The 18,699-nt window shown below is 41.8% G+C and overlaps 1 protein-coding gene across 4 annotated transcripts in view; it reads left to right on the top strand.

The window, feature by feature from the left end:
* The window catches only part of ADAMTSL1 (ADAMTS like 1), a 1,019,582-nt gene that overhangs the window by 998,124 nt on the left and 2,759 nt on the right, over positions 1-18,699 (top strand). For all 4 annotated transcript variants that reach the window (XM_067041438.1, XM_067041439.1, XM_059072941.2 and 1 more), the window contains 2 exons: positions 16,157-16,266; positions 17,057-17,277. In XM_067041438.1, coding sequence (XP_066897539.1) covers positions 16,157-16,266; positions 17,057-17,277 — 331 coding nt within the window. The remainder of the gene's footprint in view (positions 1-16,156; positions 16,267-17,056; positions 17,278-18,699) is intronic.

Genomic DNA, 18,699 nt, shown 5'->3' with positions numbered 1-18,699 from the left:
GAAGATACTGTGCCACTCCCTTCTAGCCTACCAATCCTGCTGAAAAATCTGCTGTAGTCTTATAGGCATTCCCTTATACCTAACAAGTTGTTTTTCTCTTGTTGCTTTTGAGATTCTCTCCTTTAACTTTTGACGTTTTAATTATGTGTTTAATTATAATGTCTCTTTTGGGTTTAATTTTATTTGGAACACTCTGGGCTTCCTGGAACTTTATGTCCATTTTCTTTCCCAGAGTAGGGAAGTTTTCAGCCATTGTTTCTTGAAATAAGTTTTCTGCTCCTTTCTATCTTCTTTTTCTGTGACCCCTATGATCTGAATGTTAACGTGTTTGATGTCCCACAGCTCCTTAAGCTATCTTCACTGGGTTTTATTCTTTTTTTTTTTTGGCTGGGGGGCCGGGGGCTGCTCTAATTGGGTGAGTTCCACTGCCTTGTCTTTGAGTTGACTGATGCTTTCTTCTGCTTCATCTAGTCTGCTGTTGAACCCCTCTAGTGTATTTTTCAGTTCAGTAATTGTATTCTTCAGCTCTGTGACTTCTGTGGTACTTTTTATATTTTCTCTTTGTTGAATTTTTCATTGTGTTCATCCATTCTTCTCCCTAATTTTAAGAGCATCTTTATGACCATCACACTGAACTCTTTTTCAGGTAAATACCTTAGCTCTATTTCATTGAGGTCTTCCCCGCCCCCCACCACACACTGAGGTTTTATCTTGTTCTTTCTTTTGGAACATATTTCTGTTTCTTCATTTTGCTTAACTCTTTGTGTTGGTTTCCATACTGTAGATGAAACAACCACCTCTCCCAGTCTTGAAGGAGTGGCCTCATGTAGGAGGTGAACATTGTCTTTCAACCCTGTCCCAGCTCTTTGTCATCTCTCAAACCTTTGTGCTTGTCGCAGCAGCCTATTATATTTTTAATAGCTCACACTGACCAGGTGATCAGTAGTATTCCCTGAATGGCAGCTGCACGTATCAGGGGTCTAGATGAGTGTATAAGCTCTTTCCTAAGAGATACTGGAACAATGCAGAGGGAGAGTGCAAAGACAGCATCCACAGCCTACAGTCCTTGAGAGTAGTTTTGTAGTCCAATAGTTGTGTGCCAAACCTGAAGCCTGCCCCTCAGGCCATAGCTCCAGTACAAATAAAGAGGATTCCTCCACGGAAAGGCTGGGGGATGTGCTGTCTGCACAGTGCCCTAGGGGTGGCAGCCTTCCAAGAACCAGCTATCCGATTGCCACAGTCCCATGGGACACAGGAATTCAAGCTCCCCTGATCACCTGAGCCAGGCAATCAAGGGGCATCCCTGGAGTGGCAGCTGCAAAAACTAGTGCACCAGACATAAAAACCAGGGCACCAGCTGCATGTAAAGCTCCCCTCCAGGAAACATGTGCTCTGGAACACAGCAGAGGGAGAGTGCAAAATTAGTGCCTACCCTCTGAGGTCTCTAGAAAGGATTACAGTCAGTCCCTAGATGCATGGTTAATTAGAAGTCTACCTCTCAGACTGCAACCATGATGACTGACTAATAAGACTCCTTCACAGATATACCAAGGTTCCGGCTCTGCTGCCTCTTGCTGAGCCCTAGGGGTAATAGCTGTTTGAGAACACTTTTCTCCACTGGTTATAGTCCTGTAGGATCCACAAACATAAGCCTCACTGGCTGTCAAGAGTCAGGCTATGTAGTGGTGTCCCCTGGCAGCAGACAGGGGTATGGGCTCCTTGTGGGGTGACATTGATTATTACAGCCCCTTGGGACCAAGAATTCAAACTCCCCTAGCCTCCAGAACCAGGCAGTCAAGAGGCCTTCCCTGGGCAGCAGCCACAAAGATTGGGGCACCAAATGCATGTGAAAGCTCCCTTCCAGGAGATACTGGTGCTCTGGAACATGGCAAAAGGAGAGTGTGAAGATGGTGCCCACAAGTCTCAGTCCTGGAGAGTGCTCCAGCAGTCTTCTAGATTTGTGTGTTAAATTAGATATCTGCCCTCAGGCTGATGCTTTAATATAAGCAGGTGAGCCTCCTTTACTTTAAGTCTGGGTATGATCAGCTGTCTCTGAGCTGGGTCCTGGGACATAAGCTGTGAGCCCCATTGGTTTTCCAAGATAGATGTTTGGGGGGCTCATCTCTCAGATACAGGTCCCAAAAGTTAAGGTGCCCAGTGTGGAGTTTGAACCCTTTGCTCCTTGGGGAGAAGCTCCAGGTTTTGAGTTTTCTCCCAACTGTTGGTCACCTCACTGGGGGCAGGGTTTATGTCCCAGTCCCTCCTACTTGCTTTGATGCGGTTTTCTTCTTGTTTGCCTAATGTGTGGTTGTCACTCAGGCAGCCTTTAGGATTTTTTAAGAAGAAATTGTTCCATATGTGGATGTAGGCTCAGCATATCTGTGGGAGGAGGTGAACTCAGGATTTTCCTGTATCACCATCTTAAACTGGAACCCCAAATCTTGTGTTTATTGACATTTTTTTTACCAAGACGCTCCAGGTTTCATCAAATGCTTAAAGAACCTGGAAGGTTACCAACCACCAAAGGAGAAGGATTTAAGGTAAAAGCAGTCCTCTTAGGTCAGGCAAATATGTCCAAAGCCAGTTACTGCTCCTCCTGCTACGGCCAAGTATACCAAGGTCTTGCCAACCACATCTTTTTGTCTGACCAGGTGACGCTAGAAAGTGTGAACTGAGAAGATAAAAGAGTAAGGCTCTGAAGGATCCAGTGTGACAATGTTGTTCACAAACACACAAAGGGTAGGGAAAATGTAAAAATGCCCCCTTGACACCAACATCTGGAAGTCCTTTTCTTTAAATTATTATTGTGATAAAATATATATAACAATTTAACATTTAAACTATTTTAAGTGTACAATTCAGTGGCATTAAGTACATTCATATTGTTGTACTATCACCACTATCCATCTTTAAAACTTTTTCATCATCCCAAACTAAACTCTGTACCCATTAAACAATAATTCCCCATTATCCCTTTCTCCCCGTCCCTGGTAACCACTATTCTACTTTGTTTCTACGAATTTGACTACATTAGGTAAGTGAAATCATACAGTATTTGTCCCTTTGTATCTGGCTTCTGTCACTTTAATGTTTTCAAGATTCATCCATGTTGTAGCATGTATCAGAATTTCATTCTTTTTTTAGGCTGAATAATATTCCAGTATAAGTATATATCACATTTGTTTATGCATCCGTCACTGGACATGTGGGTTGTTTCCATCTTTTGGCCATCATGAATAATGCTAGTATGAACATGTCTGTATAAGTATCTGTTCAAGTTCCTGCTTTCATTCTTTTGAGTATATACCCAGAAGTGGAATCGTTAAATCATATGGTCATTCTATGTTTAATTTTTGAGGAACTACCATACTGTTCTCTATAGCAGCTATATCATTTTACATTCTCACCAGCAGTGCACCAAAGTTCCAATTTTCCCACATCTTCAATGCTTGTTATTTTCTGGGTTTTTGATAGTAGACATCCTAGTGAATGTGAAGTGGTATCTCACTGTGGTTTTGATTTGCATCTCCCTAATTACTAGTGATGTTGAACATACTTTCATGTGTGTATTGCCCATTCATACATCTTCTTTAGAGAAATGTCTATTCAAGGCTTTGTGTTTGTTGTTGAGTTGTACTTCTTGATATATTCTGAATATTAATCCTTTATCAGATTTATGATTTGCAAATATTTTCTCCCATTCTGTAGGTTGCCTTTTCACTCTTTTGGTAGTGTCCACTGATGAAGAAGAGCTTTTAATCATGATGATGTCCAGTTTATCTAACTTTTTGTTGTGCCTGTGCTTTTAGTGTCATATTCAAGAAATGATTGCCAAATCTGATAACATGAAGCTCTTCCCCTCTGTTTTCTTCAAACAGTTTTATACTTTTAACTCTTACATTTAAATCTTTGATCCATTTTGAGACAATTTTTATATGGTATAAAGTAAGGATCCAGCCTAATTCTTTTGCATGTGGATATTGTTTTGCCAGAACCATTTGTTTAAAAGACTGTCCCTTCCCCATTAAAAGATCTTGGCAGGGCTTCCCTGGTGGCGCAGTGGTTGAGAGTCCGCCTGCCGATGCAGGGGATGCGGGTTCGTGCCCCGGTACGGGAAAATCCCACATGCCGCGGAGCGGCTGGGCCTGTGAGCCATGGCCGCTGAGCCTGCGCGTCCGGAGCCTCTGCTCCGCAATGGGAGAGGCCACAACAGAGAGAGGCCCGTGTACCGCAAAAAAAAAAAAAAAAAAAAAAAAAAAAAAAAAAATCTTGGCATACTTCATCTGACTATATATGCAAGTTTGTTTCTAGGCTCTCTATTCTATTCCATTAGTCCACATATCCGTCTGCATGCTATAACGACAGTTTTGACTACTCTGAATTTATAGTAAGTTTTAAAATCATGAAGTATAAAGCCTCCAACTTTTTTTTTTTCAAGATTGTTTCAGCTATGTGTCTTTAATTTCTTTTTATAGTTTTCCATGTACAAGTCTTTCACCTCTTTGGTTTATTCCTAGTTATTTTATTCTTCTTAGTGCTATCATAAATGGAATTGTTTTAATTTCCTTTTCAGATTGTTCATCATTCATGTATAGAAGTGCAACTGATTTTTATATGGTGATTTTGTATCATTCAACTTTGAGTTCATTCATTGGGATTTTAAGGGTTTTTAATGTGTCTCTGTGAACGGTGATAATTTTGCTTCTCCTTTCCAACTTGGATGGCTTTTTTCTTTTTCTTCTTGTCTAACTGCTCTGAACTTCTAATAGTGTCTGCAAGAATGCTGAACACTGCATTCTGTTCCTCATCTTAGGGGAGAAGTTTTTAGTCTTCACTACTGAGGATGATGTTAATTGTGGGTTTTTCGTATATGGTCTTTATTATTTTGAGGTAGCAGTAGTTTCTTTCTACTCCTAGTTTTTTTAGTGTTTTTATCATGAAACGGTGTTGAATTTTATCAAGTGCTTTTTCTGCATCCGTTGAGATGAACATGTGTTTTGTCCCTTCATTATGCTAATGTGGTCTATTACAGTGATTAATTTTCATATGTTGAAACATCATTACGTTCCAAAAATAAATCCCACCTCTTCCTGGTGTTTATTCCTTTTATTATGCTGCTAAATTTGGTTTGCTAGTATTTTGTTCAGGATTTCATCATCAATAATCAGAAGAGATATTATTCTTTAGTTTTCATTTCTTACAGCAGCTTTGGCTTTGGTATCAGGGTATTGCTGGCCTCATAGAATGAGTTAGGGAGTGTTAGTGTTCCCTCCCCTTCAGATTTCAGGAAGAGTTTGAGAAGAATTGGTATAAATTATTTTTTTTAATATTGGGTAGAATTCACCAGTGAGGCTTTCTGGTACAGGGCTTTTCTTTGTTGGGAGGTGTTTGATTACTGATTCAATCTCCTTACCACTCATAGGTCTAGTCATATTTTTATTTCTTCATGATTCAGTCTCGCTGGGTTGTATGTTTCTAGGAAAGTGTCCATTACATCTAGGTTATCCAATTTATTGGTGTACAGTTGTTCATAGTACTCTCATTTAATATTTTTTTAATTTCTATAAAATCAGTAGTAATGTTGACACTTTCATTTCAGATTTTAATAATTTGAGTGCTCTATTTTGTTCGTAGTCAATGTAGCTAAAGTTATCTATTTTGTAGATCTTTAGGGAGAACCAATTTTTGGTTTCCCTGATTTTCTCTACTGTTTCCCTATTCCTTAACTCCACTCTGTCATTTCCTTTCTTCTACTACCTTTGGGTTTAGTTTGCCCTTCTTATTTCAGTTCCTTAAGGGTTAAAGTTAGGTACTTTGAGATCTTTCTTTTTAATTTTTTATTTTATATTGGAGTATAGTTGATTTACAATGTTGTGTTAGTATCAGGCATACAGAAAGTGATTCAGTTATACATATACCCATTCTTTTTCACATTCTTTTTCCATAGGTTATTACAGAATATTGAGTAGAGTTCCCTGTGCTATACAGAAGGTCCTTGTTAGTTACCTATTTTAAATATAGCAGTGTGTACATGTCAATGACAAACTCCCAATCTATCCCTCCCCCACCCCACCCTTCCCCCCTGGTAACCATAGGTTCGTTTTCTAAGTCTGTGAGTCTGTTTCTGTTCAGTAAATAAGTTCATTTGTATCATTTTTAAAGATTCCTCATATAATCAATATCATATGATATTTGTCTTTCTCTGATTTACTTCACTTAGTATGATAATTTCCAGGTCCATCCATGTTGCTGCAAATGACTTTCTTTCTTTCTAATGGCTGAGTAATATTCCATTGTATATATGTACCACGTCTTCTTTATCCATTCCTCTGTTGATGGACATTTAGGTTGCTTCCATGTCTTGGCTATTGTAAGTAGTGCTGCAATGAATATTGTGGTGCATGTATGTTTCTGAATTACAGTTTTCTCCAGATATATGCCCAGGAGTGGGATTGCAGGATAATATGGTAGTACTATATTTAGTTTTTTAAGAAACCCACATACTGTTCTCTATAGTGCTTGTACCAATTTACATTCCCACCAACAGTGTAGGAGGGTTCCTTTTTCTCCACACCCTCTCCAGCATTTATTGTTTCTATACTTTTTGATGATGGCCATTCTGCTGGTGTGAGGTGATATCTCATTGTAGTTTTGATTTGTATTTCTCTAATAATTAGTGATGTTGAGCATCCTTTCATGTGTTTGTTGGCCATCTGTATGCCTTCTTTGGAGAAATGTCTATTTAGGTCTTCTGCCCATTGTTTGATTGGGTTGGTTGGTTGTTTTTTAATATTGAGCCCCATGGTCTGTGTGCTTTGGAGATTAATCCCTGTGGGTTGCATTGTTTTGCAAATATTTTCTCCCATTCTGTGGGTTCTCTTTTCATTTTGTTTATTGTTTCCTTTGCTGTACAAAAGTTTTTGAGTTTAATTAGGTCCCATTTGTTTATTTTTGTTTTCATTTCGATTACTCTAGGAGACAGATCCAAAAAGATACTGCTGTGATTTATGTCAGACTGTTCTGCCTGTGTTTTCCTCTAAGGGTTTTATGGTGTCTGGTCTTACATTTAAGTCTTTCCGTTTATTTTTGTGTATAGTGTTAGAGAATCTTCTAATTTCATTCTTTTACATGTTGCTGTCCAGTTTTTACCAGCACAGCTTATTGAAGAGACTGTCTTTTCTACATCATCTAGTCTTGCCTCCTTTGTCGTAGATTAATTGACCATAGATGCGTGGGTTTATTTCTGGGCTTTCTTTTCTGTTCCATGATCTGTATTTCTATTTTTGTGCCAGTACCGTACTGTTTCAGTGACTAACTTTCTGGTATGATCTGAAGACAGGAAGCCTGATTCCTCCAGCTCCGTTTTTCTTTCTGAAGATTGCTTTGCCTATTTGGGGTCTTTTGTGTCTCCATACAAATTTTAAGATTTTTTTGTTCTAGTTCTGTGAAAACTGCCATTGGTAATTTGATAGGGATTGCACTGCATCTGTAGATTGCCTTGGGTAGTATAGTCATTTTGCCAATATTGATTCTTCCAATCCAAGTACATGGTATATCTTTCCACCTGTTTGTGTCATCTTTGATTTCCTTCATCAGCATCTTAGTTTTCAGAGTACTGGTCTTTGGTCTCCTTAGGTAGGTTTATTCCTAAGTAAGTATTTTATTGAGATGGTAAATGGGATTGTTTCCTTATTTCTCATTCTGATCTTTCATTGTTAGTGTACAGGAATGCAAGAGATTACTACCAAATTCATTGATGAGCTCCAATAGTTTTCTGGTAGCATCTTTAGGATTTTCTATATATAGTATCATGTCATCTGCAAATAGTGACAGTTTTACTTCTTCTTTTCCCATTTGGATTCCTTTTATTTCTTTTTCTTCCCTGATTGCCATAGCTAGGACTTCAAGATTATGTTGAATTAAAGTGGCAAGACAGGGCATCCTTGTCTTCTTCCTGATGTTACAGGAAATGCTTTCAGATTTGACCATTGAGTATGGTGTTAGCTGTGGGTTTGTCATATGTGGTCTCTATTATGTTGAGGTAGGTTCCCTCCATGCCCACTTTCTGGAGAGTTTTAATCATAAATGGGTGTTGAATTTCATCAAAAGCTTTTTCTGCATCTATTGAGATGATCATATGGTTTTTTTATTCTTCAATTTGTTGATGTGGTGTATCACACTGATTGATGTGCGGATATTGAAAAAAACCCTTGCATCCCTGGGGTAAATGTCACTTGATCGTGGTGTACAATCCTTTATTGTTGGATTCAGATTGCTAGTATTTTGGTGAGGTTTTTTTGCATCTATGTTCATCAGTGAAATCAGCCTGTAATTTTCTTTCTTTTGTGGTATCTTTGTCTCGTTTTGGTACCCTGGTGACGGTGACCTCGTAGAATGAGTGTGGGAGTATTCCTTCCTCTGCAATTTTTTGGAAGAGTTTGGTCTTGGACTTTGGTGGAAGTTTTTTAATCACCATTTCAATTTCACCACTTGTGATTGGTCTGATCATCTTTTCTATTTCTTCTTGGTTCAGTCTTGGGAGAGTGTGCCTTTCTAAGAATTTGTCCATTTCTTCTACGTTGTGCATTTTAATGGCATAGAGTTGCTTGTAGTACTCTCATGATCCTGTGGATTTCTGTGGTGTCTGTTGTAGCTTCTTTTTCATTTCTAATTTTATTGATTTGAGCCCTCTTCCTCTTTTTCTTGATGCATCTGGCTAAAGGTTTATCAATTTGTTTATCTTCTCAAAGAACCAGCTTTTAGTTTCATTGATCTCTTCTATTGTTTTGTCATCTCTATTTCATTTATTTCTGCTCTGATCTTTATGATTTCTTTCCTTCTACTAATTTTGGGTTTTGTTTGTTCTTCTTTCTCTAGTTGCTCTAAGTGTAAGGTTAGGTTGTTTATATGAGATTTTTGTTTCCTGAGGTAGGATTGTATTGCTGTAAACTTCCCTCTTAGCACTGCTTTTGCCACATCCCATAGGTTTTGGATCATCAGGGGGTTTTTTGTTGTCATTTGTCTCTAGGTATTTTTAGATTTCCTCTTTGATTTCTTCAGTGGTCCATTGGTTGTTCAGTAGCATATCGTTTAGCCTCCATGTGTTTTGGGTTTTTTTTCTGTAATTGATTTCTAATCTCATAGCATTGTTTCAAAAAAGATGCTAGATATGATTTTTCTTAAATTGATCACAAACGTGATCGAGTTTATAGCAATGCAATATACAAGGAAATAATGTCATTTGCAACAATATTACTCAAACATTAAAAAGAACGAAATAATGTCATTTGCAGCAATGTCATTTGGAGATTATCATATTAAGTGAAGTAAATCAGAAAAAGACAAATATCATATGATATTGATTATATGAGGAATCTTAAAATGATACAGATGAACTTACTTACTAAATAGAAACAGACTCACAGACTTAGAAAACGAACCTATGGTTACCAGGGGGGAAGGGTGGGGTGGGGGAGGGACAGATTGGGAGTTTGTCATTGACATGTACACACTGCTATGTTTAAAATAGATAACCAACAGGGACCTTCTGTATAGCACAGGGAACTCTACTCAATATTCTGTAATAACCTATGGGAAAAGAATGTGAAAAAGAATGGGTATACGTATAACTGAATCACTTTCTGTATACCTGAAACTAACACAACATTGTAAATCAACTATACTCCAATATAAAATAATTTTTTTTAGTTAAACAATTTAAAAATAGATAAACAAGAAGGACTTACTGTATAGCACAGGGAACTATATTCAATATCTTGTAATAACCTATAATGGAAAAGAATATGAAAAATTATATATATACATATATGAATCACTTTGCTGTATACCAGAAATACAACATTGTAAGTCAAATATACTTCAATTTTTAAAATACATTAAAAATAATACAGTGAGTCTCTTATAGATAGATTACCAATCTATGCCTTTTGATTGGAGAGGCTTGTTTTTTCCATTTACATTTAAAGTAATTACTGATAAGGAAGGACTTACTTTTCCCACTGTTATTTGTCTTAGGTGTCTTATAGCTTCCCCCACTCATTACCTTTATTACCGCCTTCTTTAGTGTTTAGCTGATGTTTTGGGGTGTTTTTTTTTTTGAGTATAGTCTGTCAGTATTTAATTTGTGGTTGCTCTTGGAATTACATATAACATTCTAAAGGTATAACAATCTAGTTTTAATTTATAGCAACTTAACTTCAACCACATACACAAACTCTATTCCTATAGAGCTCTGTCCCCTTTCCTATATGTTAATAACATAAAAGTTACATCTTTATACATTGCATATCCACTTACAGATTATAATTATTTTTAATGCATTTTGTCATTTAAATCCTATAGAAAATAAAAAGTGGAGTTACATACCAAAAGTTTAATACCAATTTTTATATTTGCTCATGTATTTACATTTGCTGGCGATCTTTATATCCTCATATGGCTTGGAGTTACTGTCTTGCATCCTTTCATTTTAACCTGAGGGTCTCTCATGTTTCTTATAGTCAGGTATAGTGGTAATAAACTCCCTCTCATCTTATCTGCGAATATCTTAAGTTCCCCTCATTTCTGAATGACAGTTTCACTGGATATAGAATTCTAGGTACATAGTTTTTGGTTTTGTTTTTCTTTTCAGCACTTTAAAGATATAATTCTACTACCACCTTTTGGCCTGCAAGGGTTCTGCTGAGAAATCATCTGCTAATCTTTCTGAGGATCCCTTGTACCTGATGAGTCTATCTTGTTGATTTCAAGATTCTTTGTGTTTATTTGTAAGACAATTTCATTATATTGTGTCTCAGTGTGGTTCCCTTTGAGTTTATTCTATGTGGAATTTGTTGAGCTTTTTGGATTTTTAGATTTGTATCTTTCATCAAATTTGGGAAATATTTGGCAATTATTTCTTCAAATGATCTCACTGCCCCTTTCTCTCTCCCTCCTTCTTCTGGGACTCCTACATGTGTATATGTTGGTCCCATTGTCTTCATGTCTTTTCTTTCAGTTCATTATACTCAATAATTTCAATTGTCCTCTTTTCAGGTTTGCTAATTGTTTATTCTGTGTACTCAAACCTGCTGTTGAACTCTGCTAGTAAATTTTCAATTCAGATATTGTATTTTTTAGCTCCAAAATTTGTTTAGTTTCTTTTTATAATTACTCTTTGTTAATATCATTTTTTCTGATTTCCTTTAGTTCTTCATGTTTTTCTTCAGATCTTTTAACATGTTTATGATGGTTGTTTTAAAGTCTTTGTTTAATACATTTGATGCCCTGCTTCTTTAGGGCTGGTTCTGCCACTTCACTTTCTTCCTTGAATGGGCCATGATTTCCTGTTTCTTTGAAGTGCTTATGATTTATTCTTGGAAATTGGGCATTGAAAAAAACAGACATCTCTCCCAGTCTTTGAATATACTTTCTCTGTGCCTGTGCACACCTTCACTCCTTAACTGGGTGTTCTCTGAACCTCGGGATCAGCCTGAGATGAAAGCTTAAGATCTTCTCAGACCTTTCCTGAGCAAATGTCTTGCCTGGGCCTGCTTGTGACTTTCAGAATTCCCCTTTATATATGGCTGCTTTTGAATGTCTTAATTTCCAAGATGGTCTCACCCCAGGTTGTCCCCAGGGCCTTAGGTGGTCTATTGCATGTCTCCATCTGTAATCTCCTGCCCCAAGTGCCTCTAGTCCCCTTGCAGCTTTCACAAGCAGTGGCTGCCACTTGATACCTGAGTTAGATGAGACAGAGACCATTCCTTCAGGTAGCCCTCTGACAGACAGGATAGAACATTACACACTGCAAACAGGATCTTCTCTGCTCCCTACAGATGGTGGGAGGAAAATGGGCTACTGCTGCCTCTAGACCAAAACTGCCATGCTATATACCCTGAGAAAAACCATAATTCAAAAAGATACATGTACCACAGTGTTCACTGCAGCACTTTACGATAGCCAGAACATGGAAGCAACCAAAATGTCCATCAACAGATGACTGGATAAAGATGATGTGGCACATATATACAATGGAATGTTACTCAGCCATAAAAAAGAACGAAATTGAGTTAGTTATTTGTAGTGAGGTGGATGGAGCTAGAGTCTGTCACGCAAAGTCAGTGAGAAAGAGAAAAACAAATACCGTATGCTAACACATATATATGGAATCTAAAACAATGGTACTGATGAACCTTGGGGCAGGAATAAAGACACAAGACATAGAAAACAGAAATGAGGACACAGCAGGGTGGGGGGGTGGGGGGGAAGCTAGGACGAAGTGAGAGAGTAGCATTGACATACATACACTAACAAATGTAAAATAGATAGCTAGTGGGAAGCTGCTACATAGCACAGGAAGATCAGCTCGATGCTTTGTGACGACCTAGAGGGGTGGGGTAGGGAGGGTGGGAGGGAGGCTCAAGAGGGAGCGGATATGGGGACATATGTATGCATATGGCTGATTCACTCTGTTGTATAGCAGAAACTAACACAACATTGTAAAGCAATTATACCCCACTAAAGATGGAGGAAAAAAACCTGCCATGCTGGGAAGGATGAGGGAAAACGCCACAGATTTTCCTACTGCTTTGAAGGTAGATTTTTCTTTATTGGACACTTGCTAGGTTGCTGTAGACCTTTGACATTTTCAGAATTCCTATAAGATTAGTTCAGCCAGTTTCCAGTTGCTTTTTGATGTTTCTGTGTGTGAATGAGGACTTAGAGCTACCTAGTCTGCCATTTTGCTGATGTCTTTTGATCACAATTGGGAATTCTTGAAGGAGTGATATGTCTCCAAGAGCCCTATTTCTTCCACTCTCATTTGTTTCTCTACTCATTGCTGGTTTGACTTCAGTGCCAATTGCCACACTGAAACTGCCCTTCACAGGGTCACCAGTGCAGCCTATAAGTCAAGTTCCACTGGGTACTGCCAATTCTTACTCTATCTTGTTTGTTCTTTTTGACACATTTTGATACTACTGACCCTTTTTCCTTTCTGGAAACTCCTTTGTTGGTCTCTGTGAATACATTTTCTAAGTTCTTTTTTTTTCCTCCTCTTCCTGCAGTGTCCCTCAGGGTTATGCCCTAAGCCTTTTCATCTCATGCTTTCCCTCCCCTTGGGTTATACTGCCTATGACTCCTAGCCACCACTGGTCTACTGATGACTTTCAAATGGATAGCGTTTAGCACAGCTCTCTTTTAAGTCACAGATCTATATATCCACCTGCTTAATGAACATATATATTTGGATATTTCACAAACATCTCATACAAAACAAACATCTTCAAAACAAATTCTTATCTTTATGTTCAGTCCATAAACCCGAGACTCAGCTCCCTCCCTGTCTTTTATCCCTGTCAAGGCACCACTGAAACCATGTGAATCATACTTTCATAGAATCTCCTCTCCATTTCCATTGCCCAGTGCCTTCATTTTGATCAGCAAAATTTGTTACCTAGATTACTTTCTCCAGTCTATTCACTTTCTAATTCAATTACTGTACTGCTGACAGAATAATCTTTTTAAAGAGTAACCCTGATCGTGACACTCCCACTTAAAAACCTTTCTAGGTGCCTCCCCTCCCCCACCCCAACCAAGAGGCATTCATAAGAAAATCCAAACTCCTCAGACAGCATACTATATTTCTCATGATCTGGCACATGTTTTACAGCCACATTTATAATTCTACCTCTCATATAATTCTCCTGCAAACATTCCAGGGCTGTTTTTGCCATCATTCTTTCACATATGCTTTTATGGAACACATTCCCTACCCAAGACAGGTGCCTCATAAATGTATGTTGGATTAAAAGAAGAAACTTGAATTATTACATGAAGCCAGGTTGTTAGAACTGAGAAGGTGGTCTTAGTTCTACTTAGACTAAAACCAGCATGGTTTTCAAAGACTTCGAAGAGGTAGGAAGATGAAGGAATAGATCTTTAAATGACACTCTTCCAAAAGGATTTTCTTGTCAGAAACTATTTTCATTCTTACAGGAGTGGAATATGGAGGTTTGGTGGGCATCTATAGTTTGAATCACATCCCAACAATATATCACCAATGCAAAAATATTAAAAGGGGGGCTTCCCTGGTGGTGCAGTGGTTAAGAATCCACCCGCCAATGCAGGGGACACAGGTTCGAGCCCTGGTCCGGGAAGATCCCACATGCCGCGGAGCAGCTAAGCCCGTGCGCCACAACTCGTAAGCCTGTGCTCTAGAGCCCACAAGCCACAACTACTGAGCCCACGTGCCTAGAGCCCATGATCCGCAATGAGAAGCCACCTCCATGAGAAGCCTGTGCACCACAATGAAGAGTAGCCCCAGCTCGCCACAACTAGAGAAAGCCTGCACACAGCAACGAAGACCCAACGCAGCCAAAAATAAATTATATTAAAAGGATTTTGAGATCAAGCAGTTCCCTGTAATTTGTAATGGCTCAAGCCTTGCTGCTCTTTAAAGTGTGGTCCATGGACCAACAACCTTGGCATTACCTGAGAGCTTTTAGAAATTCAGCACAGGGCTTCCCTGGTGGCGCAGTGGTTGAGAGTCCTCCTGCCGACGCAGGGGATACGGGTTCGTGCCCCGGTCCGGGAAGATCCCATGTGCCACGGAGTGGCTGGGCCCGTGAGCGGCCTGCGTGTCCGGAGCCCATGCTCCGCAATGGGAGAGGCCACAACAGTGAGAGGCCCGCGTACTGCAAAAAATAATAATAATAAGAAGAAATTCAGCATGGATGAATTAAGATGGGGTGAACAGAGTGAGAAATTCAACAAAGTGATAATAGAAAATATTTTAAAGTACCAAATAGAAGTCACAGAGCTGAAGAACACATTAACTGAAAATTGTTAAGGTGTTCAACCACAGACTACATGAAGCAAACAAAGGCTCAGTGAATTAGAAGTCAGGGCAGTGGAACTCACCTAATCAGAGAAGGAAAAAAAGTGATGCTAGATTAAAGGGCTTGCATTATGTAGGTCCCAGAAGGAAAAGACAGTGAGAAAGGGGCAGAAATCCTGTTTGAAGAAATACTGAAAGATTCCCTAACCTGGGGAAGGAACTAGACACCCAGCTCCAAGAAGCCCATAGGGTTCCAAATAAGATGAACACAAAGAGATCATAAATAATCCCACATATATGTGGTCAAAAAGAATGAAATCTTGCCATTTGCGACAACATGAATGGACCTCAAGGGCATTATGCTAAGTTAGATAAGTCATACAGAGAGACACAAATACCATATGATCTCTCTTATATGTGGAATTTTTTTTAAAAAAAAAAAAGCAAGCTCACAGATACAGAGAACATATTGGTGTTGCCAGAGGCGGGGGTGGGGTGTGGGAATAATGGGTGAAGGGCTCAAAGACTAAAAAAATAAATAAAATGTTACACAAAACAGGATTTCTGCTTATAATTTTAAGGGCCAACAGCTCCCCTATGGACCCCTAGGAGTCCAGATACTTCCAAGTTTAAGAGCCCTTGTTCTAAAGTGACCTCCAAGGGATGTCTGTCCCTTTACCCTACTCAAATAGCAGATGTTTCGTATTTTACAGACACCATCGGTGGTGGCGGTTTTTGCCACTATAGTCTGGCTCTGCCAACCCTGGGGAGAGCTTAACCATCTACATGAGCATGGACTAACTATACATACCTAAGTCTACTTTCGTTCAGCCACCCTTGGTTTATCCTGGAGAAAATGAAACCAAAGGAAAGAAATCATGGACTTGGTTACTTGGACGAATGTAGCAAGAAAACGATAAACCAAATTACCCTCTGGACTGAAGGAGGGAAGGGGGGCTTATTTAGAGGTGTTCAACTGTAAAGCTTACCACCACATTCCTAGTCCATTATGCCAAGATTAACCTTCCATATGGTTACTCTGGGAGGGGACTGACATCTCTGACTGGCTCTATACTGCCATTAGCCATTTGCCAGCAGAATACTCACAGACCACAGCAAAGCTAACCGTCCCACTGTGGACTAAGAAAAAAATGTGCTGGTGGATATCCTTTAAGTTGGTGTAAAGAGGGGCAAGATAAATGATCTCAGGGCCTCAAACAAGCCCCTGCACAAGGATCTTTTGCCCCACGCAGCCTGGGCATTGAAGCCTGTCCTGTGACGTGGCTAAGGTGTATGTCACCTGTTTCTGCTTCCCAGTGCAATGGGCCTTGCGTCGGGCCTCGCCTCGCCGTGCAGCACAGACAAGTCTTCTGCCAGACCCGGGACGGCATCACCTTACCGTCAGAGCAGTGCAGCACCCTTCCGAGGTAAGAGAGAGCCATGGACTGCCTTTTCCCAGGCCCTGTGTCAATAGCACGGAAAGATGGTGGTAAGTAAACGTTTCTCCTCCAACCTCCCATGGTCCCAGCGGTCAGACGCTCTTCCCTTTCCCCTCCATTCTCCCCAGGTCACTGGCCCCCTAAAGGTAGATGGCTCAGTGGTGGCCTCGTGCTTACGGAATGGGCCAGGCTGGGCTTTCCCCTTTCGGAGACGGAGAGAGAATGCAGAGGATGCTGCTCCTCTGAGGAGGCCTGATGGCACAAGAGACCCGTGCTGGCTACAGGGTGGGCAGGAGGTCAGGTCCACAAAGTGGGCACCAGACGCCAAGGGCTCCACCAGCCTCTCACTCTTGTCCACCTCCCTCTAGAAATGATGCTGAGACCCCTGTCCCCAGGTCTCAGCCTACCATTCCTATCGAGCCCCCAGCCCCTGTCATTCTTCCTTCCCTTGGGGAGAGGGCTCATCACCCCCCTCGCTAAGGTCCCCACCCCTGAGAGCGGCTCTGCCATCCCCCACCCTGGTAGAGCTCATTCTCAGGTCATGCAAGTGACACGGACATTGTAGAGATGAGCAGACCGAGGCCCAGTTCGAGGAAGGGGTCTTCTGAGACCCTACAGCCGTTCAGTAACAGAGCAGAGGTCAGACCCCAGGGCTGGCAGCGCTGGGAGTTCTCAGGGGTACCTGAGGTTTTGAGGTTTCCAGCACTGTTTTCACATCTGCTCCCCTGATTCAGCCCCCAGAGAGGCAGACCCTAATCCTGCCATCCTCCTACCACAGGCCCGTGAGCACCCAGAACTGCTGGTCCGAAGCCTGCGGCGTACACTGGAGGGTCAGCCTGTGGACCCTGTGCACGGCGACCTGCGGCAACTACGGCTTCCAGTCGCGACGCGTGGAGTGCGTGCACGCCCGCACCAACAAGGCAGTGCCCGAGCACCTGTGCTCCTGGGGGCCCCGGCCCACCAACTGGCAGCGCTGCAACATCACCCCGTGTGAAAACAGTACGTTCCAACCCCACAGAGCCTTCTGCAGCTTCCCCACGAGGCGTCAGGTGCAGCGGGCAGTCCCCGGAGCTGAGCCTGGGCATAGGGCAGTGGACCAGCTTTCCCAAGGATCCTGAGCTAGGGGCTGGAGTTGTGTATTTTCAGAGGGTGCACGGGTGCAGGCAGGTGAGCAAAGGTGCGTGCAAGGATACATGTGCACGTGTCCAAGCCACAAGAGATGGCTGGGTGTGGCCCAAGGGCTCCATCGTGGCCCCTGAGACAGCCAGGCGCTTTTGGCCAAGTGCTGGATGAAATCAGCCTCCAGCTCACCTACAGTAGTTTGGCTGGTACCCAGAGGGGACAACTAAACAATGGCTCTTGGGGAGAAAAGCACTGTTTGCACCCAAGCAGCACACAGAGCACCTCCTGCTCAGCCAAGCCTGCACCCATCACGGCTCTGCGTCTCACAGAACAAACAAGGGCCTGCCGACCCCCGCCCTCCTTCGTGGCCCCGTGGGCACCCACCGGCCTGTGTAGGAGCCACATCTGGGATCTGATACTCATTCACTCTACCCTCAAGTCTAGATCCTCCTCCTTAGCCCAACACCAGCATTTGTATCCCCATTGGGTGAGCATCTATTTTTTCCTTCCTCTGGACCCAAAACAAATTGGAGGTGCTTCTCCACAGGGAAGGAGATAAAGCATGAAGCAAAGCAAAGGGAATTTTTGAATGTTGCTGTGCAGTTTCCCCCACAAACAGGGCCACACTGAGCCTCAGATTCCCCACGCTGAGCAGAGGCCATGTAGGCAAACAGTGCCAGTCCTTTTTCTACACGGGGTGGGATTGTCTATGTCCTCTTGTGTGATGCTGACCCATCTTTGTCAGCTCCCCAAACTGAGGACCACTGTTCCACGACAGTAGTTCAGACTTACTATATTAACCACAGACGTCCACAGCCCGAATCCACGCCAGTATTAAAGACCTATCAGCCTGTGCCAATACTGAACTATGACGCCACGGCGCTCTGGTAGGCGCGGTGAGGGGAAGGAGTAGAGAGGCTCAGGAGAGAGGACGAGCAAACGAAGCTTCGCGGGGGAAAGGAAGGCTCACGTTCCAAGGGGTGAAGCCACCAGGCAGGTCTGCACTCGCACACCACCCCGAAGTGGAGCAGAATTTAGTCCTTCTGGGAAGCATCTCAAGGAGGAAGAGCATCAGTCAGATACTCAAACGCCAGGGGAAAGGCCGCCTCGCCCAGGAAGTGAGGCAGTCCTGAGCGCCTTCGGGAAGGAAGGGGGCTAGCGGAAAGGCCGCAGAGCCCCAGTATTCGGCCCCCAGCCGCAGCCTGAGCTGTCCCCGTATGGTTGGCAGCCTGGGGAGCAAATGGCCAAGCTCCACCGGAGCAAGGCCAGCCCAGAGGTGCTGGGCAGTGGTGGCCCCTC

Source organism: Kogia breviceps, chromosome 8 (genome assembly GCF_026419965.1).
Source record: "Kogia breviceps isolate mKogBre1 chromosome 8, mKogBre1 haplotype 1, whole genome shotgun sequence".
Taxonomy (NCBI): Eukaryota; Metazoa; Chordata; class Mammalia; order Artiodactyla; family Physeteridae; genus Kogia; species Kogia breviceps.
This window is presented reverse-complemented; position numbering and strand designations above follow the sequence as displayed.